At 36.0% G+C, this 23,809-nt stretch overlaps 4 protein-coding genes across 6 annotated transcripts in view; all 4 read right to left on the reverse strand.

Moving 5' to 3' along the window:
• LOC138317533 (cystathionine beta-synthase-like) overlaps positions 1 to 10,467 on the reverse strand; it is a 144,300-nt gene extending 133,833 nt beyond the window's left edge. For 2 of the 3 annotated variants that reach the window (XR_011207773.1, XM_069259274.1), the window contains exons 1-5: positions 10,339 to 10,467; positions 8,388 to 8,564; positions 7,680 to 7,786; positions 5,411 to 5,545; positions 4,592 to 4,671 (exon numbers count right to left, since the gene is read on the reverse strand). Coding sequence is in view for 2 of the 3 variants with exons in the window: in XM_069259274.1 (XP_069115375.1) it covers positions 4,592 to 4,671; positions 5,411 to 5,545; positions 7,680 to 7,786; positions 8,388 to 8,512 (447 nt within the window). In the remaining variant the exon portion in view is untranslated. Of the gene's footprint in view, positions 1 to 4,591; positions 4,672 to 5,410; positions 5,546 to 7,679; positions 7,787 to 8,387; positions 8,565 to 9,359; positions 9,386 to 10,338 lie in introns of all 3 variants that reach the window. The other variant, XM_069259275.1, reaches the window with a different exon arrangement.
• A 4,459-nt stretch (positions 10,468 to 14,926) lies between these two features.
• LOC138317535 (uncharacterized) lies at positions 14,927 to 19,692 on the reverse strand. Its single transcript, XM_069259277.1, has one exon. It carries the CDS (start codon positions 19,251 to 19,253, stop codon positions 16,977 to 16,979), a length of 2,277 nt encoding a protein of 758 aa, XP_069115378.1. The 5' UTR covers positions 19,254 to 19,692; the 3' UTR covers positions 14,927 to 16,976.
• On the reverse strand, positions 15,223 to 16,452 carry LOC138319460 (uncharacterized). The gene has a single exon (XM_069262615.1). The coding sequence runs from the start codon at positions 16,450 to 16,452 to the stop codon at positions 15,223 to 15,225; it is 1,230 nt and encodes a 409-aa protein (XP_069118716.1).
• Positions 19,564 to 20,635, reverse strand: LOC138319461 (uncharacterized). Its single transcript, XM_069262616.1, has 2 exons — positions 19,793 to 20,635; positions 19,564 to 19,626 (listed from the first exon to the last, which is right to left on the reverse strand). Exons 1-2 carry the CDS (start codon positions 20,633 to 20,635, stop codon positions 19,564 to 19,566), a joined length of 906 nt encoding a protein of 301 aa, XP_069118717.1.
• Between the last annotated feature and the right edge of the window lie 3,174 nt (positions 20,636 to 23,809).

Below are 23,809 nucleotides of genomic sequence, written 5' to 3' on the forward strand. Positions count from 1 at the left end.
ATACATTGGAGGCCGTCCATGCCATTAATGAACTCAACAATCAAATATTGCCAAATCCAGTGTCAATCTGTCAATGTTAACAACAGCGTAAGGTGAAGTTGAAATCAATGTCCAATTTCCTCTCAAGGGATATTCCATTAAAACATCTAACCCAACTCAGGATATTATAAACATTGATACCCGATATAGATTTCAAATTTCAGAAGTTAATACTGGATTGGAATATTACATTTTGTTGCAATGAAAGTACTAGTTAAAGGAATTGTGCAGTCAAAAATTATAATTTCAGTTTATGCTGGAAATGGCTTTATTAGCACGTGTAGAAACCTCTCCGTGCCGCGCGCGACCGGAATAACCTGTAAACCGTCGATATCGAGGTCCAAACTTCTGACCGCCCGATTATGCATATGTTCTAGCTCTAAACCGTGTGACATCATAATAGTCCGTGGCTTATAGCTGTACTATAACTGATGTGCTATCACTTACATCGACGGTCACAGGAAAAGCCGATCAACGATTTTTTATGATTACTTTTGAGTGAAGTTAATCATACAATAACTTTGGCTCGAATGTAAATAACTAAAAGAGTGAAATTCGATGTTTCAAATACTCTAATTTATGCTCTAATAACAGGTATCTTCGTGTAATTATGAAAGAAAATCCACACAGAAATAAAAGTTTCGATTTTTTTTTGTCGAGGAGTTCAACAACGAATAAGCTTTAATTACATAATATTTTCCTGTAGTCTGTATCTTTGATACATTGTGAATTACAAAGTTTGTGACTGTAAAATGAAATTTTATGAAACAATTTCAGAAATCCTTTATTAAAGTATTGACGTACATACCAGAAACATATATATACATATATGTATACGGTGTATATGTTTCTGTACATACACACCGATGATTGATCATTACCAACATTGTGTTGTGTGTTGCTAACCGAATAAATTGAGATACATTTATTACAATACCGTAAAACGTTTCAACATGTGGTAGAAAGAATTTATTTTTGATATTATAAAAGATCTAAATATTGCGATATTAGCAAAACAAACTATTTTTTCAGACTGTGCGGTCGCTTTCAATTTTTAATCGATATACGAGTAGATACCCCTATATAGATATATAATTAGCCATGTCTTTGGTTTGATGGTTATGTAATACCTGGGCCAGGATGTTGTTTACCTGTACCAAACGCCATTCATCGAACTCACCTGTAAGTACCTGGCCGCGGGCAATTTGCTATTCGGTGGACTATGTCGGGTATTTGCTATTGTTTTTACTGTCAATCAGGTTAGGACATCCGTTAATTGGATTGTGACTTGAATTATGGAAATCCCGTACATCTATGCTCTAGGTTTTTTTTATTGTCACCTCCATTTTTAAAATGAAGATGTAAAAGCAAATGGAAATAAAATATCCCTGATCATACATGTACCTAGGAATATATATTACATATATATATGTCGTACACAGGTAAAACAATAATGGAAGTTGACTTATTCAGAAACAAAAATGGTTCTAAGAACTATTTCAACTAAAATTATTCCAGTCTAGTACTGTAATTACGGAATCGTGGAATATAGCAATCACCCGTAAAATTTCTAAGGTTTTAGGAAAAATTCTAAGCATGTATTTTCATAGCTGCAATATTGTAGCTCAAAAGACTTTTTGACAGAAAATGGTGACGTCTTTAGAAAGGTATAGTAGGCCGGGTACGTATATTCGTTCTAGTATTTTCACTGTTTCGAATCTACATGTATAGTCATACAAGAAGGGTTACAGCATTACCACACTAAATATACTTATATAAATATCAACAAGTATAATTTTGAAAAGGTACAACATTTCATATCTATTTATGATGCCTGTATACAAGTAATTTTATTTTTTCATTTGAACACAATGTGTGGTTACTTTTTGGATTATACGATAAATGTTCATATATCATACTATTAAATCTCGGTATGATATACAAAAGGATCGACAATAGATATACTATTTTAAGTATTTAGTATAATTTTGAAATTATGAATTTAAATCTACACTTATACTGTAATTTAGAAACACATATCAGAAATATCATTGATGTATTTCTGCTTTTTAGTAAACGTTATGGATAAAGTTTCAAAGGCAACAATATAGATATACATATTATTTTCGGTATAAGTTCGGTATTGTCACTCCAATATCACATAACTAATAACCGTCCACATTATACTTTTACTCAAAAACTGTGACGTATTTGTATCGTTATGGTAGAAATTTGAAATAAAAAACAATAATAAGTAATAAGATAGTGTTACATTATACTGGTTTTTTTTTTATTACACAGAAATTTATATACTATGCTATCTAAATCTCAGTCCAGACTGATCCGAACATCATTTTGATATCGCTATCAAATTGGACAGATTATCTAATCTAAAGTTAGATATATGCTTGTTTGAATGTTTGAAATGGTGTAAATGGAATGTTTTGAAACTGAAAATATCTACATCAGTATCTCATTATCTCTGAACCGTAGTCGACACTACCCGTAAATCACGACCAAAACCAACCGATAGCGCTAAAAGCTAGGCGATTCGTTGGGTGGGACTTAATTTTTCATTCATCCAAAGCAATATCCTGACGTATTATCAAAACAATATTTTGGCTGCACAAATCCTTTAATATCTTAACGGAATATCCCTTTGTATAGAATATACAACATCTGCAAATAAACAAGATATTGTTAAAACAAGAAAAAAATATATTTCACCTTACATAAAAAAAATATTTTTGTCTTACATAAAAAAAACCCAACATTTTTCGTCCCACATAAAAAAAAATATTTTTCACCATACATAAAAAATATTTCTTGTCTTACACAAACTGTTTTACTTGAGTACGTAAACGTTTTACGTGCTCACGTAATAAGTTTTACGTGAGCACGTAAAAGAAAAAATATTTTTCACCCTATATAAATTTTATTTTTTGGGGGGTCCTACATTAAAAAAATATTTTTCGTGTCACTTCTGTGCCGCCGTACTTTTATGTTTATTTTTGAGAAATGTTTTGTTAATAATGTTGCTTCAGAATGAATCAAATTATACAGTGATGCTATCATTTCCAAATATTATTCGACATGAGGACTTCAAAAAATTAATTAAAACGTTTACATGTCAGAAAATGGGCGATTTTCTTTGTCGGAAATACTCAAAATATTGCCGATTTTTTATAACTTAAACACAATATATGCGCAAATTACCTGAAATATCGTAAACAAACTAATCAATATTTGTATCGTGGCTCCATCAATATATTTGCTCTGTAAAACACTGTTATTGCTGCTTTGTCCGTGCCGATTCACCGTCCGTTCACCGCTTCTTTCACTTTCTATCGTTCCGAGTAATGTGTTTATTGTAGGATGTTAGTACATTATTTGCCGTTGAAAAATGCACGAAAATGATCTGATCAACTGTAAATGAAACATATAATAGGATTATTGAAGTTTTGACAGCAAGTTTTTAACAAAATTATCAACACTCACGGCTGTAAACTCGCCAGCCATTCCAGGACCAACACGGCGTCAGGTAATGGCGATAGTACGGGACCTCGCCGTTTTTCATGTACGTCAGATTTTCGTTCGGTCAAATTGAATAAAAAATCGTCAAAATCATTGTCAGATTATATCCTTTTAGGCCTGTGATATTTAAACATCATGACATCGTACTTATAATTACAAATATATACCGTAATATCAACAGCAGAAGCCATGATGGCGTCCACGGTAACATGAGTGAAGCAGTGAACACATGTGTGATTTAACACTCTGCATTGGAGTGCGTCGGCAGAGTTTGTAACAGTTGTCTCCCTTTGTACGGACTGTTTTTGTTGACGTGTTCGTTAGTTTGGGGAATTCTAGTTCATTTTTTATAAAATATTAGTGGATAGGCCTATCAATATTCGATTAAATACACGTAATTGAAAAGGCTTTTATTGTCAGTTGAATTATTTTTACTTACAAACAAGTTTATATGCAATTACTGTTAGATTCGCGGTTTGCAAGTTAGTCTGCCGTAGGTTAGTAAGGCTAACAGATCGAGATGCAGCGCACTCACTAGTATAAGTACCGATATTGAGACACACTTTCGGTGAAAATAACTAATAACTAATTGTAACATTGAAAATAAGTCTAAAGTAATTAAGTGGGAAATTATAATGTGACTGAAACATGTATTACACAACGTACGTTGTAATACACAGTGTAAAGTTATCTCCCGTAGTTCCGGAAACTGTCGATAGGATTACCAAGGTATAGTGTTCCGGTGATAATTGAAAACCAGAGTGATTACATGATGGCAGGCTGCGCCTCCATAAAAAGGAACTTTGAAAACTTATTATTAGTCCGAGTTATGTTCTTGAAATAAATTTTCCTAATTTACAAAATTTACTTAATTAAAGAAATGAAATATATGTACCTGTAATTTCTCAATCTTTTGGAAAGCCACTTTCATTTGTTGACTCTTTTCCTAGAAATTACCAAACACTCCTTACAGATACACTGATAAAGTATTAAATGTGGTATGACAATGCAAACCTACCTTCTCCATACTCATTTTCTCTGGCATAACGATGATACATCGGTACCCCTTAACGGCCGCAGCTAGGGCCAACCCAATACCTGTAAAAAACATATCATCTTTACATCACAGCAGTCATTAGGCTCTATAAAATGTATCAACATGAGAGATGTTATCTTTATACAGGTATCACACTATTTAAAGGCCCATAACCTTTCCGGAGCAAAATATAAAGGTTTCTTAAAAAACATTAATAACACCAGAAAATGCATACCGATGATCTAAAAAAGGGTTGCGACACCAAACATATGCAAGATTGCCTGCGTAATATATGAAAACAGTGGAGAGTCAATTCGCTGTTTTGCCGTCTGGCGCAGTGATAGTCAACTACCGCGCGGTATTTAGGACGACGGCGGGAAACATAATACGACCCGCGTTATGAAAATAAACATTTTATTTATTTTAACCAAATCGTTCAGAAGGTGATGATAAATGTAGTATTAACGGTAAGTTAATAATTTTTAGGACTCTACAAAGTTATCGATCTTGTTTTACATTCCCATTTTAAAAATTAAAAGCCGTTTCGGAAAGGTAGTGGGCCTTTAAATCAACACACCCAATTAATTATTATGAGATGATTTTCTGGTTTGTGTATTCATTCAATAACATATTTCCTAACGTAATTGACATATATGAGTGTTACTTGTGTCCTGTAATTTTGGACATCTACAAATTTTTGGAATGATGTTATTTAATGCAGACTCAATACTGACATACTAGCTATAATAATTTACCTGTATTTCCTAATCAAGGATATATCAGGACAAACTTTAGAATTACCTGTATTTCCTGAAGTTGGTTCTATAAGGACATCTCCGGGCTTTAGGATTCCCTTTGCCTCTGCATCCTCCACCATCCTGAGTCCGATGCGATCCTTTACACTACCTCCAGCATTGAAAAACTCACACTTGGCAACTGTAAAGCCATAATAAAATATGTTATGGGTTTTTTCAAGGGCATTAAGGTGTCAGTCTGATTAAAATACAAATATCTGTTTCAGGTTATTATGGTATGAAAAATGAGACAAGATCTGAAGCTTTTGGCTAATTGAGGTTATATTTAAATAGGTGTACCAGGCTAGCCTTTGAATACCAAACCAAATACACTGAAGCTTAAAAAATTTGGAGATGATGAAACTGGATTAGGTTTCATCTCAGTGTTTATTTTATTATCTGACAATAAAACCAGGAAACAATTAAAGACATGACTACTGTGAATGTGTGAGATACTTTCAGATTAGATCAAGACAACATTAAATGGTAATTGTAATTATATATCAAGGTCATGTGAACACGACAGGCTCGTATCAAAGAGTCTCCACTGAAGGTCATTTTTCAAACTATAACATAGTAAATGCTGGAATCCCTCAGGGATCTATTCTCAGACCATTTTTGTTTCTCTTATATATAAATGATATAACAGACCAAGTTGATAACATAAAACTCATTGCTGATGACACATACATCGTTATATGTACTATATTACTATGTTGTATTATACTAGTATTCTGTTGATTATTGAATTATCTCCCTTATACAATAATTAAAACAAGAGGCCCATGGGACTTAACGGTCACCTGAGTTTGTTTAGAATGAAACAAAGACATATAAACACTAATATACTGGCCCTTGACGTTGGTCAGTGATTTTATAAATTTCACTTTTTAATCTATCAAGAGTATTTGCTTCCATCAAACCTATGAACCCAGAAGATTTTTTGAAATTTTAAGTCATTTTGACCCTGTTTGGCCCCGCCCCTCTGGTCCCCCAGGGGGTCAGCGAGGACTGACATGGATGTTATAAAACTATATCTAAGGCTAATATTCTTATCAAGTTTGACTCATTTCCTATGAAAATTGAGCAAATAATGTTCATAAATGTGTTTTTCATATATAAACTAAAGTAAACTTGACCCCTTCCCCAAGGGGAAATGAGAGACCCCAGGGTCGTATAATTCACAATTTTTATAAAAAAAACACCTTAAGACCTTTCCATCTAAAAAGAGTATTTGATTCTATTATTTTCAGAACTTTAGAAAAAGGTTTTTGAAGTTTTAGCCTATTTGACCTCTTTCGGCCCTGCCCCTCTGCCCCTAGGGGTCGGTCAGGACCAATATGGATATGATATTAAAATGTTATCTCAGGCTAATAATTATAACTAAGTTTGACTAATTTCCTATGAAAATTAAGCAAAAAAGCTCATAAATGTGTTTTCCCTATATAAACTATAGTAAACTTGACCCCCTCCCCAGGGGGAAACGCTAGACCCCAGAGTCATATAATTCACAAAATTTGTAAAAGACCTTTAAAAGACCTTTCCATCTATAAAGAGTATTGGATTCTACCATTTCCAGAATTTCAGAAGAACATTTTTGAAGTTTTAGCCTATTTGACCCCTTTTGACCACACCCCTAAGGCCTCTGGGGGTCAGTCATGGAAAATTTGTTAAAAAGATTCAATGACCATCTTATAGTGTAAAATTCTGACAAAATTTGACTACTTTACTTTAACAAATGGCCAAATAATGCTCAAAGATGTGTTTTCCCTTTATAAACTATAGTAAACTTAACCCCCTCCCCAGGGGGGAACGAGAGACCCCAGGGTCATATAATTCATAATTTTCATAAAGGGCCTTAAGACCTTTCTATCTATGAAGAGTATTTGGTTCCACCACATCTGTGAGTGGAGAAGAAGATTTTTGAAATCTTAGTCAATTTTACTCCTTTTGGCCCCTCCCACAGCCCCCTCAAGGGTGGGGACCATATTATTCACAATTTTGATTGGCCTTATGCCCTAGAAGGTTTCTGCAAAATTTCATTGAAATTGCTTCAGCAGTTTTGGAGAAGAAATCGTAAATGTAACTTGTTAACGGACATACGACGGACGACGGACGACGACAGACAAAAGGCGATTAGAATAGGTCACTTGAGACTTTGTCTCAGGTGACCTAAAAAAAGCTTGTTATATGAAAATTGTTTTTAGGCTTATATACCTATAGGAGAATAATAATTAAATACATTAAATACATGTACATGTAAATATCAGACTTACAAAGGCGACATTTCAGACCCTCCTTCTGTGCGATTCTGTTGATCTGGATTAAAGGCGTATTACCGATATTGTCCAGTACGGTCGACATCACCTTTGGGCGAGGCGCACTGTAAAGTCATAACATATATCTTACATGCATGGTGTTGATGGAATTACTAATTTCATTATTATTTGATGCTGTTTCATCATTATAGAATTAGAAGTTAATTATCATAATTGAATGCTCAGGAGATCAATAAATAGACTATAAAGTATAGATAACAAAAACATACATCAAATTGGTCTGTTTTATGTACAGAAATATAAACAGAAATTCAGGCAGTGACAGGTGGAGAGATTGAATTGATTGAACACAAAAATGCTTGGTATTAACCCACCATCTAATAATCAACATTGACTAAAATTTAGAATTTTGTATATTTAATATATATATTAACGAAATACATGTTTTACTATTTTCTATAACAAACTGGCTTACTACAATTCCAGCTAAGAAGTGAATTACTTCAGAAGAATGATGTAGCTGTATCGTGATGATATATATAAAAGCAATAGTTAAATTGTGATATTGAACTTATCCGATCATGTTGCAAAATTGCTCTTCTGACAACGTTAACAGAATATTAAGTCATCTTGTTTAATTCATAATTCTAAAACATTTCTTAATGCCTCAACATTTTGGACAATCCTAAGCATACATGTACTTACATTGGCACATGTCGATGTGGCGATTCCTTCATAGACTTGGCTTGGTGATATGTACAGGTGCTTGGCAGATCCGGACGTTTCCATTGTCGGAATGGACTCTCGCTGGTGGGACAGCCACTTGACATATCTGAGCAGAACTATGGAGGTCTAGTTTGTAACTTCAGCAGTTGCTAATAACTGTAAACAATGTTATCACAATTAGAGATCTGGCAGTCTTCAATATAAACTATAGCAATTCTTCATAATTCATGTTTTAATCTGATATGTCAAAGGTCACACTAAACTGTGAAACCTGTCTAGTCCGACACCATGATTTTCTGACCGGGTGTCAGAAAAATCAGCTATTGTTGACTATTGTTGTTTATTATATGACTTGTGTTTTTGCTGTATTTTAATTGGACGAAATGTTTCCCAGAAGTATTCATCAACTGCGATATCAACTCCGAAATCGGCGGCAAAAAGCGTGCAAAGTTTACTGGACTCAGTCCAGATACCTCTCACGAGTCCAGTAACCTGTGTCAAAAATAGATTGAGGGAAACTCCCTTCAGATGTGACGTCATAATCACTTTTGACGTCGAGTCGTACCCAAATATAGCTTAACGGGAGTTTCCTAATTTCATGATGTTGGATTAATCTATTGAGACGTCATTATATAATTGGCAACATATATGGCGGAAGGCAGCAAGTTTAGTGGATCAACGGTGATCGACTTCAATTTATGGAAAACGTTCAAGAATGCCAGACGGGAGTTTGATGCAGCGATAAAATATTCCAGTTCTACCAGTATAAAACATTAGTAAGAAGTATTTGGATATTTACCATATACTACATGTAATAGATAAACTACTTTTGTAAAGGAACATTTGCGAATATCATCCTGTTTATTGTTGTAAAGTCTTTTTGAAGAACTAAATTAATACCCTGTAAATGTCATAATAAAACAGTTATCGGCCTCGGGATATATCACTTACTTGTGTTGATAACTCACCGTATCCACCTGAAAATAGGTCGATAATTGTATATTATGGGAATATATATATGGTATACAGTGTCATATATATCAATTATTTTTAATATGTTTATTTTGAAGTAAAATTAGAAGCTTAAACTTTTCAATGGTGGTAATGGTGTAAAGTTTTTGCTTCTGTTTTTGATAGCGAAAAAAATACAGTTTGTTATCGTTGCAGCATCTTTAAGAAGTTCAAAATGTGTTCTGAAGATGGCTGCCAGCTTATATTAGATTTGGGATCAACCCGGTAAAAAAATACAATAATACTTTGAAGATATCGGATGTCAGGATCATTTCAGTCAACTTTCAGCTAGGCCAAAATGGTACTGACAGAACTTAAATTAATTAATTACGAAGAACTCTGTTCCAAACATATCTTAAGCTTCAAGATGGCAACTGTGGTGGCAATCTTTGATTTCATTTGGATTGACTCGAAAAGTAAACATGTTTTCAAAATGGCTGCCATGGTGGCCATCTTGGATATTTGACTAATGCAAAAAATAACACTTGGTCAGGACCATTTCAGGCAAGTTTCAGTTAAATCTCATTAGAAAAACTAAAAGAATTAATATAAATAGGCACAGCTTTTGTACTTCGATTCTGTTTTAGGCTTATTGTATATAATGTGCATTCAATGTAGTCCTAGCTATTAAGCATTAAAAACATTTATAGTTTACATGTTATGAATCATGAAAATTCTTACTTCCTTATTTCGATAAACCTGACTACACTAGACACGCACGTAAGCCTATATATTCTCCGTCTACATGCAATTTGAACATTGTGCAGTGACCTGAAGCTGAACGGGAAAATAACATTGTTAGCGAACATTGTTATGTGTTCAACAATTCAAATCATCACATGTAAATGTACACAGAGTGTACTGTACCAGTTAAATAACGAGAAAAAATGATCATGAATGATGCAATATCGACACTTGCCGTTGTCGTTTGTAATTCCGGGTATACGTCCACGTGCATCCAAGTCAAAAACGTCAAAGAGAAATATGTTGTGTGTGTTAGGACACACCTCCAGTTGAGAGAGATTTCATTGGTCGAAATGAACGAGTCTATCTTTTAAATAAGGGTAAAGTTGTCTTCATAAAGATAATTACTTTGGCGTTACTCTTATGTGTGGTATTTCATTTATAAACAACCTCAAGATATCATTACATTATTTTTATAACCATTTAGGCGAGAAGTATATTTCTTAGCTCTTACCAAAACGAAATAATATTCCATCCCGCTTTACCTCCAATATAGAATGTTCCACCAGGGACAAAGTAGTAGAGCGTTTTTCGTGCGGTCATGCTTTATCCGGATTCTTCAAAATAAGGAGAGCAGAAACAAAAGAAAATTTTAGGAATTAACAAAAAATATGTACATACCGTTGTTTACTTCTTCTTTCTTGTATTAAGATAGCTGATTTTTTTTCCTTATCTTACTGTTATATATATATATAGACATGATTACGTCACTGAAGAACGGAAAAGGTGTGCAAAAGAACTGAAAAATCCTTACACTGTTAAGATTGTTTTGGTGGAGATATCCACTCCTCTTTACAGATAATGACCTAGATCTACTAACCGAATAACGCCAAACGTCCATTGACAAATAATTAAAAAAATATTACAAAACTGCGTTTTCTTCACAATTTTCATTTTCATCCTTAAAGTCAAGGCATTAAAATCAGAGATTTAAATAGTATGTCAAGGCTGGCATGATCAATTTTTTTTTTATTAATGTCATTCGAGACACGCAGGGGTCAAAAGGAATCGAGAGATTAGGAAGACGTTTAAATTTCAATGGGACAATCTCGTAATATCCTTAAAAACAAATAAACAGATGTGATAGATGTAATTACATGCACTTTATGTTATGTTTTATCGTTGAGTATACAGTGTATAAAAAGTACGTTACAATAAAATAAAAGCGTACCCGGCCGTTATGTATTTAATAATAATTTTAAACCCTACATTTTTGTATATGAGGCGGTAGATGGATCCATGCATATGTAGCAGGTTTTTAATTGTACATAGTGTAGGGGGTATCCCTTTAGCTGAGTCGGTAGAGCGGCGGACCAGTGCAAGTCCTGGGTCGCGGGTTCGAGCCCGGCTGGCGGCGAACTACCCTGTTACACATATATATTTACATTTCCGTTTTCTCCTTGCTATATGACCTTACCAACTGCGAAATCGTTTACACTTGCGTAAACGTAGACTGGCTACCAGTCTCTAGAATATTAAACAAATCACTAAAAATTGGCTTGATTATTTTTGTCTCTACTACATGCCTGATCATAAGTTTTAAACTAGGGGGAGATAATCTAGTAAAGAACTCTGCTGAGAAAGTCTTATCAGCAACTTAGGGTCTGGTGGCCAGTCTAGCCAAGTAGTGTGAATGCGCATCCAATTAGGACAATTAGATTCTGTAAGACAAATCTTCAATATACTGCATGTAAACTTGAATGTAATGTAAATTTTAATTATATATCAGCAAATATTGTATAAATATGGGATGAAAAATGTAAAGTTAATGTGAAATTATTTGTGTACTCTGAATTTGACAACATTTCCCGCCACATTGAAGCCAGCTGTTCCGGGATGACCGGCTGTTTCAAATAACATTGGGAAAAAAACCCAGAGTTTAATTTTATTTGAACACTTCATTTTTAATAAAATGGTTGGTCGAAATGTAAATATAAGGAATGATTGATATTGTTTGTTGGTTACTGGTGTGTAAACTGCATTTTTTGTAACGCGCGTCGTTTAAAATATCTGTACAAAAACTCGTATCAGGTTTCTAGTACTGTGTCGTTGATATTTGCATTATTACAACATGTACATATGATTAAACTTTTAATATGACAGGTATTGATTTTTAGTACAGCATTGTGATGTTTTTTTTTTTTTTTGTTTTTTTTTGGGTGGGTGGGTGGGGGGGGGGGTGATTTTATCTAAGGGTACCATTGTGTTGCGCTTCATGGAATTTGCCTCTGCCCAATTGGCATTCATTTTGACTATTAATGCCAACTGAAAGACGTTCAATGTTTAAATGTTTTATTTTTGTTTTATATTTTCATCGCAATCCCACTATCAAACCTTACCAAGCACAATTTACATTCATAGCGTCTATGAACTACAGCCGCTTATCATGAGGTCATTTTCATTGTGACGTCACAATATTGCCGTGCCAGCAATTGCGGTAAATGGCTGTTCAAATGGTTGTTTCATCCTAGGTGATACCGAAGAATTACTAAGTATAGATGAAAAATCATTTGAGATTTCATCATAAAGTTGTAACCAAATGTAATTTATTTATACGTTTCCTTCTACCAAGACAATACCTGCGACGTCATAACTATGTGTGACGTCACAGATAATGATGACGTCATTAATCAAATTTTGATGTCGCACGCATTGTCTACGTAGATGGAAACGTAAAATCCTAGGTTGGTTTTGTCACTCTTATGTAGCAACGAAATTAAAAGTTGTGCCTTTATTTCCATATTTTTTTTTCTATAAATACTACTGTAGTTATATGATCAATATAAAGTTACGTACATTCATGGATACGTAATATTGAAAATTATAAACGCGATATTATATATATATCAGATCACATGAGGTGATATTACAATCAATAACTGTATTCATAAAGTACTGTATGTACAGAATTGAAGTCTGGTGTAGTGGATATAGTATCCTGTACCAGAAATCTGTCATTAAATTACAGTTGCATTTGCCTAAAGGCGAGTGTCTTATCAAATTATTGAACTCGTTTAATAGATTTCATATTACATAGCCACTCCATGTATTATAATCCTGTGTTTCATTATTTATAATCGCAATATCTTGTCCACTTTCGGACCTCTAAATATAAACGAAGCCGAATTATTGTCCTTGTTCCTCGAGACTCTTTTGCTAACTTGTTTATTAGCAAACTCAATGGCGACAATCTGAAGACAAAGTGGATCACTTTTAGAGAAACTGTCATATCCGTTATATGGCCGGTATTTTCATTTTTAACCTCAGTTTCTTTCAGAGATTTAGATAGTACATTGTACTTTTTGTTTATTTAGTAGAGAATGTTCAGTGTCAGTAAAATGTTACGGTGTGTATTTGAGGAACCAGCCCGTGAGTCCGCTATGCAATCGTAGACAAACCGCAGGCCTTTGATTCCATATATAGTAAATGATACGTGTGTACGGGAGGTAGCATTTTCGATACACCAGGGGTTACTGTTACTGAGGTTATATCCACCGACAGTCCGATGTCAGTAACGCTAGGAAAGGGTCAAAGGGTTACAGCGATTCTATTCGATGTTTTATGCACGAATAGACATTTATTGCAAATTATTTTATGTCTGTTAGTTGTACACAAGTATTTATAATCATAAGCGTCATATACATGTACATTATTATGTACGTCCTTGGTTGTAAACAAGTGGTCGACCGTATCGGGGAAAAAAAACCTTCATTAGATAAACGTTGATTTTTAAACGCTGATATCATTCATAATGTAATTGAAAATGGCCAATCTTATTATGAATTAAACACTGTTTTTGGCTGTGCAAATTGTGTCATGCAGTACTCAAAGCTCTTGCCGCTGTTCATTATGTCTCGAATTACGTTGATAGTTATTTTGAAATATGTTGACGGTGCGCACGACGCGAATTTATTTTCACAGTGACTGAATCTGTACATTGATATTCAATTATTTCTGATTTACAACAACGAGCTTGTCTAAGCCAGCCTTATTGATTAAGGAATTATAACCCGGAAATTTATTATCCCAACACGGTATTCAATTTTGTACGTTAGTCCAGCCCTGTCAGCAGACGAAACGCATGCGTAGTGGACAATAACAAAGAGTTTTGCAGCTTCACCAACAGGAGATGCTGTGTGCCAAGAAAGAGGAAAATGTGGATACACTATCTGTTCGTTCTGGCGTTACCATTTGTCACAGGTAAGTATTGTTTACTTATATCACTTTATTTAATGTAAAATTAAACCCCTATGCTTCGGTATATGTAGTTTACCACATATTGGACCTAAAAATAGCGGATTGTATCTGATCTCATGCAACGTCGCGCCGTCTGTCAATAAAAGCTGCCCTGTGACTATTGAAGCGGAACCGATGGTTCCAGGGAGCACGGTATCACCGGACCTACTTTAAGCTACCAACATTGTTCAGGATGCTGTCATGACTTAGAGCGTCATTTGTCTTCCATCTGCTGATTTTCAGAATATGTACATGTAGCAACAACGTACATCTACGTTAGGCCTGGAACTGTGATATCATCTAACGTTACGTATGGTTTCTGTCACTGGTGAATGCACAAAGAAGGAAACCTGTTCAACGGTTAAGTTGTCACTTGCATGTTGCGTTTATGGCCATTGATGTAGTTATAAACACCAATGTAAAGGTTATTAAATTTCACAAGGTTTATTACTTGCTTTAAGATTTTGTTTGTTTGTTTGTGTCATGAATGTGATAGAGTGAGAGAAAACACAACCAACGCGTTTGAATACCATTGATCAACTGACTATTTAATAAAACTGCGTATAACGTCACAATCGTTGTGACGTCATTTAAGTACATGTCGCATAACGTCGCGCCAATTACGTTGGCGCCAAATACACAATATCCTGGGGCCTCGCGAATATTATGTTCACAGTAATACATATTATAAGTATGTAAATAAACAATATTTAAAAGTAAAAAGTGGAATTAAAGTCTTTCACATCAATTATATATATATACTTAGACATTATTTATTAATTAGAGTTTAATAAATTAGGATTTACATGTATGTCGTGCGTATTTAACTTTTACACCAGTTCTTAATGTTTTCCTTCGCTTTTATCTTTGCCACTCGTGGTATTCTGTTCACGTCTCTGCATGGTCCATCGTTCTCGTCTCCACTAGACTCATCGTTGGCGTCTCTGTCGTCTTCCTGACGGACTTCCAAAGGGTATAACTTGATAATCGGTCGATTTGTGATACCAGAACTTGTGCGTATTACTGCAGATCGCACAAGATTGTCTCTACCATATACTAAATCCTCCACAACAGCAATTTTCCACGTCGTCCTTGGTGAATCATCGTGAACCTGAACTATATCTCCTACTTTGATAACTTGACTATTGCTGCCTGAAGCACGGTGAAATTCCCGCAAAGAAGTTAAGTATTCCTGGCGCCACCGCTTCCAAAAATGTTCTATTAACTGGAATCGTCTGTCCATCTCTTTATTTAGAATTCTGTGGGTATCCATGTCGAAAAAGTTGTCGTTTTCATCTTCTGTGTCTTGCAAAGGGTAAAGTACTGAGTTAATCCTTCTTCCGTACAATAAGTGTGATGGGGTTAATGGTGACAGTTCTGTAACGTCTGCACCGATGTATGTGAGCGGTCGGTCGTTGAGTATAGCTTCGATCTCTGTAATAACTGTCATTAACAAGTCGTAATTCACATATGCACGTCCGAGGTCTTTTCGTAGACAATTCTTAGTAAGACCAATGAGTCTTTCCCAAAATCCGCCGTACCATGGTGCTCTCTTTGGAATAAATTTCCATGTTGTTCCATAATTATTAAGAGATTGGTGTACAAGTGTCGATTCCGTAAGTTTCCTTATTTCTTTTGCGGCGCTAACAAATGTTGTTCCGTTGTCTGAAATCATAACTCGTGGTAAGGATTTCCTGCTAATGAAACGACGGAAAGCCATGAGAAATGTTTCCTCTGTTAAATCCTGAACGATTTCCAAGTGTACTGCACGTATATTAGCGCATGTAAATAGACATACATATACTTTCTTGTCCCGTCCATTGTGTTTCACATGTATTGCACCGGTAAAATCTACGCCAGTAACAGTGAATGGTGCAGCGTCCGACATCCTGTCCTTGGGAAGTGGAGGTGGATCTGGTGACGAGTATGCTTTACCCGATACTTTCTTACATGGTACACATTTCCGCAAAGTATTTCCAACAACATTTCGTATTGATGGAATCCAATACTTTTGTCGTAATAACGTTATTGTAGTACCTTTGTTCGCATGCATGTTTCGTCTATGCGTGTCCATAATCAGAAGCCTTGTAAACGAATGTTTCCCGGAAACCAAATATGGAAATCGTGTGTCAAACGGTATTGGGGCGTTATTGATACGTCCTCCACATCGTACAAGACCATCATCATCCAAATAAAGTCGAAGCTGGCGAATGAGATGATGGCTTTTATTCGACTGCAGACTTTCTAGAACATCATGATAGCTGTTGTTTTGTACGACTCTAATTCAAATAATTGACGCTTTGTTCAATTCATCTGGAGATAAAATTCCGGATTTCCGATCCTCTGCTTTTCTTCTACAGTTATAAAGGAATCGTTTGACATAGGCAGTAACCCGTAAGAGCCTGGAGTATGAGTTAAATCTGGTTATGTTGATAACACTACATCCGATATCTGTATTAAGAGTTTGCGTACTGTCATTGTTGTTTGTGACATCAGAATCCACTGTTGTGAGGACGATCGATTCGTTCCTATTCCACTGTGGCCAGTGAGTTTGATTGGTAATCCAACTTGGACCGTTTATCCATTTGGTACTCTTACCAAAGTTTGTAGCTGATATTCCTCTTGACAAAAGATCCGCAGGATTATCATTTGTTGGGCAATACCTCCAGGTAAATTCTTGTGTGGGTCTTTTATTTCCTCAACTCTCTTTCCAATGAAAGGTTTCATCTTTTTGGAAGAATGTAGCCAGTTAAGGACAATCTGACTATCGCTCCAATAGAATACATCCGAACACTGCAGATTTGTCAATATGTGCTTTGCCATTCTAGCTCCCGTCACAGCAGCCAATAACTCCAACTGTGGTATAGTCACGGGATTCAATGGTGCTACACGGTTTTTCGCCATCACTAATTGCGACTGATTTCCACTGGTTATGTATGCGCATGCACCGTACGCTTTCTTGCTGGCGTCTACAAACACGTGAAGTACCGTACCTATGCTTTCTGTGTCTTCTGGTAAGTCTTTGAAATAATATCTCGGAATTTCAGTTGTTGAGACTTTCCTCAAATCGTAACTTAGTTCCATCCATTGACACCGGATATCCTCTGGTAATATCTCGTCCCAATCGAACTTCCTCCTCCATATTTCCTGCATCAGTATCTTGCCGCGTACTGTCACCGGGCTGATAATCCCAAGTGGATCGAAAATCTTTGATGACTGGCTAAGTATTTCTCGCTTGGTAAGCAACGTTTCATCGACATCAGAAATCGGCTTTTGTACGTATGTAATCGTGTCTTTGTTGCTATCCCATCGTAATCCGAGAACTTTTACTTGCTTGTCCTTGTCAAGCACGTCTTTTGACTTGGCTAGTTCGTTCAACGAATCACAGTTTGAAGCCCAAGAACGTAAGTTAAACCCTCCGTTGAGCATTAATGATCGTGCAGAATGAAAGTATTCGAGTAAATCCTCTTCTCTTTCAAAACTTGGTAAGACGTTGTCAACGTATATATCATCCTTGATGATATCTGTAACGTCACTTTTGTGATCTTCTAAATGTCGTAGCAACGTGGCGTTCAGTATGAAGGGGGAGCAGGTCGCTCCAAACAATACAGCCTTAAACCTGTAGGTTATTAAATCCGATGAAGGATCAGAGGGATCTTTGAGCCAGTAGAATCTTGTTACATCTCTGTCGTCTTCTTCTAGCTCTATCTGCAGAAAGGCTTTCTCAATGTCTGCGGAGACGGCAAATTTTTTGCGTCGGAATTTCAGAAGTATTGATGTAATATCATTTAGCAAAGGCGGGTCGTTCCGTAAACAATCATTCAAACTTGGCTTATCTTTCGACTGTTGGCAACTGCAATCGTAGACAATCCGTATTGGTGTTGTTGACGAGTCCTTTTTTACTGGGTGATGAGGTATATAGTGCACCTTACCGCTTGTAATTTGATCGTTCTCTACTTTTTCCACAAAACCTCTCTGTTCCTGTTCATATATTATCGATGCATAATGCTTCAACATAACTGGGTCCTTGCTCAATCTGTTTATGACACTTTCCGTTCTCCGGCGAGCAACTTCTTTGTTAGTGGGAAGTGGTGAATGGTCATCTCGCCACGGTAATTTGGCGATATATTTATTTCCGCGAAACTCTATACACGACTGTTTGTAGTTTTCAAGATACGTGCAGCTTTCATCTTCGGTTTTGTCATCTTTTTTCTGTATGCCAAGCGATTCCACCTTCCAAAATTTCTCTAAATCGCATTCGTCTTTTTTATGTGATACTAGCACGTTCATAACTGACATGTTCTGTCGCTGATTTAGAGATGAAATTCCTTGGTATGGTCCGGATAACAAATATCCTATTTTCGATTTTACAGCAATAGGTCCTTTACCTCTCACGACTTTGTCTTGGACAATGTCCCAGTAATGGTCAGCTCCTATGAGAAGTGATACCTCAAACGTTTCGTCAGCTGAAACGGGGTGAGCTAATTTCAAACCTTTTAGGTGTGGTAATTTTGCAATGTGCTTCCTATTGGAATTAAGCGGTACTGCTATTGTCGGTACAACTAAAACCTTGACCGGTATTTTCTCCCGTGTATTGGTTTGTAGGTAAACCGTTCCAGAGCTGAGATGACGCACCTTGTCTCCGACTTGACCGAATCCCGATATATTAATTGTCTCTTTCCCGGTGGTTTCCATTTGTAATTTATCTGCCAATTCTTGTGTAACGAATGACCTTTGTGCACCTTCGTCAAATAGAATGTTACTTTGGACACACTGACCGTTCACACAAACTGGTGCGATGGCTGTTTTCAATAATACTTGTGAAGAGTGTACTTCTGATGCGGTGTACATCATGAAGTAGTAAGTTCTTTGAGATTTGTCGCATTTTCGTTGTTTCGTTCTTTCGCGTTGTGTTTTGTTGTGTATGTGATCGCGTCATTTTGCATGTTGTCTTGACGATGTGTAGAGTTACATATACTCGAATGATGACGACGGTTACATTTCTTACAGTTTTTCCGAGATTTACAATCAGAGATTCTGTGTTTTCCCAAACAATTGAAACAAAGTTTATCACGCTTTATAATCTGTATCCGACTTTCTACATCCGAAACTTTTGTGCAGCTACTGGGAGCATGTATCTCCTGGCAAAAAACGCATGTTTTTTTTATTTGTTCCGTTTTGTTGTTCGCGTCTTTCGATTTCGATTCAGTTCCGGTGAAAAATGTTGCTGTATATGAAGGGGTGTTTGTGTGAGAATCAAAAGACTGTCCCGCTTCCATAATACTAATCTCTTTGAACAGACATTTTCTTAACTCTCCTAAAGTCCAGTTGTTCATGCCATGTTCGCGCGTGAGGTTTTTCCTGATTTCACCCGGAAGTTTATTCAGTATTACCGGTATCAATAGACATCCGTAATTGTCCTGATCTTGTCCTAGGGATTCTAGACCTCTTATTAAAATCTCTGTCCTGTCGTAAAACATTCTCATACTCTCGGGAGTATTTCGTGGGGTTGGGACTTCTAAAAGGGCTTGCATGTGTGCGCTTCTTATTTTGTATTCTTGACCAAATCTCTCTTGTAACAAACATATTGCTTTGTTATAGTTTGTGTTTGTAAGAGCAAATCCTGTGACAGTTTGTAAAGCTTCGTTTTGGAGTAGAGATTTCAGGTAGTTAAATTTCTGTACGTCGCTTAGTGATGGGTTACAGTGTACAGATGATTCAAAAGAATCCCAGAACGAATGCCATTCTAAAATGTTTCCACTAAATTTAGGAAGATCCAATTTCGGAAGCTTGTGATAGTGAGACGAAATGGTAGAAAATGACCTATTGTCGGGAAATCTCAAGTCCGTGTTAATGGACTGACTGTAAGGTGTTCTGTTGAAAACATCATTTTCTGGCATATGAAAACTCTGTGCGTTTGCGTTGAGTGACGAAGTAGTACTGCGTGTGTTTGTGGTTTTGAGTAACTTCCGCATGCTGCGTATTTTTGAATTTAAATTAAAAGTATACTCATCCATATCTGCGATTTCTTCCTCCACTTCATCGTCGTTGAGTTGATCCAGTATCTGTTGATTGAGTTCTTGTAGTAGTTGTTCCTTTTCCGTAATCACATCTAAGATGGAAGATAGTTCTTCAACGTCAACATCTTCTTCATTTTTTGTGTCCTCGAATCGTTTTAAAAACCTCGTAACTGCACTTCTATGGCCTGCGCGGGTTGCCTTTAACTTTGTAGCCATGTTTTTAAAAACGTCTCTTTAGTCACGGCACCAATGTCATGAATGTGATAGAGTGAGAGAAAACACAACCAACGCGTTTGAATACCATTGATCAACTGACTATTTAATAAAACTGCGTATAACGTCACAATCGTTGTGACGTCATTTAAGTACATGTCGCATAACGTCGCGCCAATTACGTTGGCGCCAAAATACACAATAGTTTGATTTATTTACGTCCTATTAACAGCTATGGTCATGTAAGGACGGCCTCCCATGTATGTGGTGTGTTGCGTGTATGTTGTGCGAGATGAGTGTACTGGGAGCTACGGTATGTTCGTGTTGTGTCTTCTTGTATAGTGGAACTGTTGCCCTTTTTATAGTGCTATATCACTGAAGCATGCCGCCGAAGACACCAAGCAACACACCCCACCTGGTCACATTATACTGACAACGGGCGAACCAGTCGTCCCACTCCCTGTATGCTGAGCGCTAAGCAGGAGCAGAAACTACCACTTTTATAGACTTTGGTGTGTCTCGGCCAGGGGACAGAACCCAGAGCCTTCCTCACAGGGGCTTTAAGAATGGAATATTTAGAGGATATGTCTTAAATTTGGGTTAAAAAATACGACAGCTCATGAAATGACGGCCAGCTTCATCAAGTAAGACGGTAACCCTCGCACCCGCAAGCTACATCAAAGGCTGCACCGGCGGATATCAAAGGAAAAACAGTTATCGACAACGTCACGGTCACTGCCCAAACACAAAAGCTCCTGCCTTGTATTTCCCCAAAACCCAGTGTGACTTATCCTTCTCATATATGTCCTTGGAACAAACACTTCTTTTATCGAGTAAAAAGAAACACTAATGTAAAATTTAATAAATTTAATGACATCTAATCCTTTAATCCTTGCTTTAAAGACAGAAGATGTAGAAGAAATGAAGAAATACTGTTAATTTTAAGTGCGAGCGTACTCGCACTATTATTTTCCTTGTCTGGTGTAGAGTCTGTGTACATCTGCTATGCGCGAATTCCACCTGCGCACGCGATACCACAACTCAGTGTCTTATACCGTTTAATAGATTTCGCCGTGATTTAGTGACACCAACCTTTCAAAAACATATACTAAGATATACTTGTCTGCAATAATCCATTATAAATTAACAAGTGAGATCTTATAACACAGTGCTAAATACATTTATTTTGTGTAATTTTCAAGCAGTGTATCATACAATTTCTTGCATTGGTCACAATATTCTAAGCATATCTGATCAACTTCGAATACTTCCGGCACAATACAATGCAGATCAGGTTTATATAGTCAATAAAAGAAAGTGACAAAACGGATAACTTTTAGTACCGGCCACATATTGGATTTATTTCATAGACATATTTCTAGTTTAATCTTTTAATTCATTAATTATTCCAGGATTTGACCATTGACAATACTAGCATATGTAAACTTGAGGGAATAACAAACTCTCTGGTCTTGGTTTCTTCTGATCTTTATCTGTTCTTGATCGCATCAGAATATGGTATAAAGACCCTATAAACAGATTAATAAAGACTATTGTATAAACTATAGACTCTTTGATTGTATAATCTATATATCAAAACTATTCTACAACCAGAATAAATAATTACAGATAATTCACACATTTATCATTCAATTAATAAAAGTATACTATAAATAAAACACCTACCTTGACAATGGCTGAAGGGTCAAATCGAAATATGCAGTAATTTCTATCAAGTTCGTCTCAGATCGAATCCACTTTTTTGTGTCTCTGATAAAACCGGACAAAGACAATGATAATAACCACAAAATAGAAACGAGACAAAACAAGGACACAAACATTGACTACATCACACAGGTAAACTGGACACACGTACACAGGTATACACAACTAGTGACAAACAAAACGAATTAGTGAAAACCACCCTGTTACACAAATATATATACTGGGACCGACCCTACCAGTTTTTAAGGAACAGTAGTTGTGATTTTGGAAAAATTAACTGTTTGCATCTCATGAAACACATAATTTCCACATAAACAAAACAACACCATCATGAAGTATTCGTCAGCAGCTCCAGACATTTGGAAATCTGGACGCATAGTAGAATTATAACTAGAATATGCACACAATCACGCCTACTGTTACGTTATGGATACTGGTTGGGTCCAAGTAGTGATAAGAAATTGTTATTGTTCAATTAATGGGAATCATCGAATAAGCATTTGCAAAAGCCTTGTACCAATCAATTTTCAATTAAAATTTTACAAATCACAGAATACATAACTGCTATTTCACTTTTAACTACCTTTACTTTAAATTTGACTGTCTTAGTTTTACTGAACATCATATAAGTTTGATAAGCACCATACCATATTGACTACCCTGCCACAGAATTGTCCATGTGTTTTCTTGGGCCTTCATTTTGAAATAGAAATCAGAGGGGCAAGTCGAAAACAAAAAGACTGAAGTGTGTATCTTTGCCAAACTAATATGTTATGTGCATCCTGTTGAACTGACTTTTGACTCTTAGCATTTTCAGAAGTCAAATCACTATTTCTCAGAAATCAGTTCAATCAAAAACATAACAAATAGATTGTGCAAGTGCTTGATTGAAACCAAAGAGTCAATTTTAATTCTGGGAGTCAAAAACATATAATCTCAGTGGCTTTTGGCTGGATGCCCTGCTAATAAATCCAGATATCAATTTTGCTAATTTCACAATCCAATATCACTAAATCGTTCTTGTTTAACAATATTGCCCACCACAATCATCATTGCATGCAGGGCCCACCACTACGTATACATATACCAACACATACACATTGCCTGTGGTACAGGTGTAAAGCTAATGGTAGTCTGAATATTAGCTGATGAAATATATTGCTCACTAGACACTAACAGTAACAGTATAGCCAAATGCTAACAAGATAGCACATTAGCATTAGAATACAAAGTCTACATGTACATGTGATCACACAATTTTAATTAACAGTGGCATTTGAAGATGTGGTTGTGGTTGATGATCATGTGGATATATAAGCAACAGTTGTGATGCCATAAACCAAGGCCATCAGTGGCATCACGTTGCTGGCAAACAGTGAACTAGTACTCATGCTAACAAGTTTTTCAAAATGTGGTGGCTAATATTTGAAAGATGTCATATCATGTCATAGC

This window comes from Argopecten irradians, chromosome 3 (genome assembly GCF_041381155.1).
Source record: "Argopecten irradians isolate NY chromosome 3, Ai_NY, whole genome shotgun sequence".
NCBI lineage: Eukaryota > Metazoa > Mollusca > Bivalvia > Pectinida > Pectinidae > Argopecten > Argopecten irradians.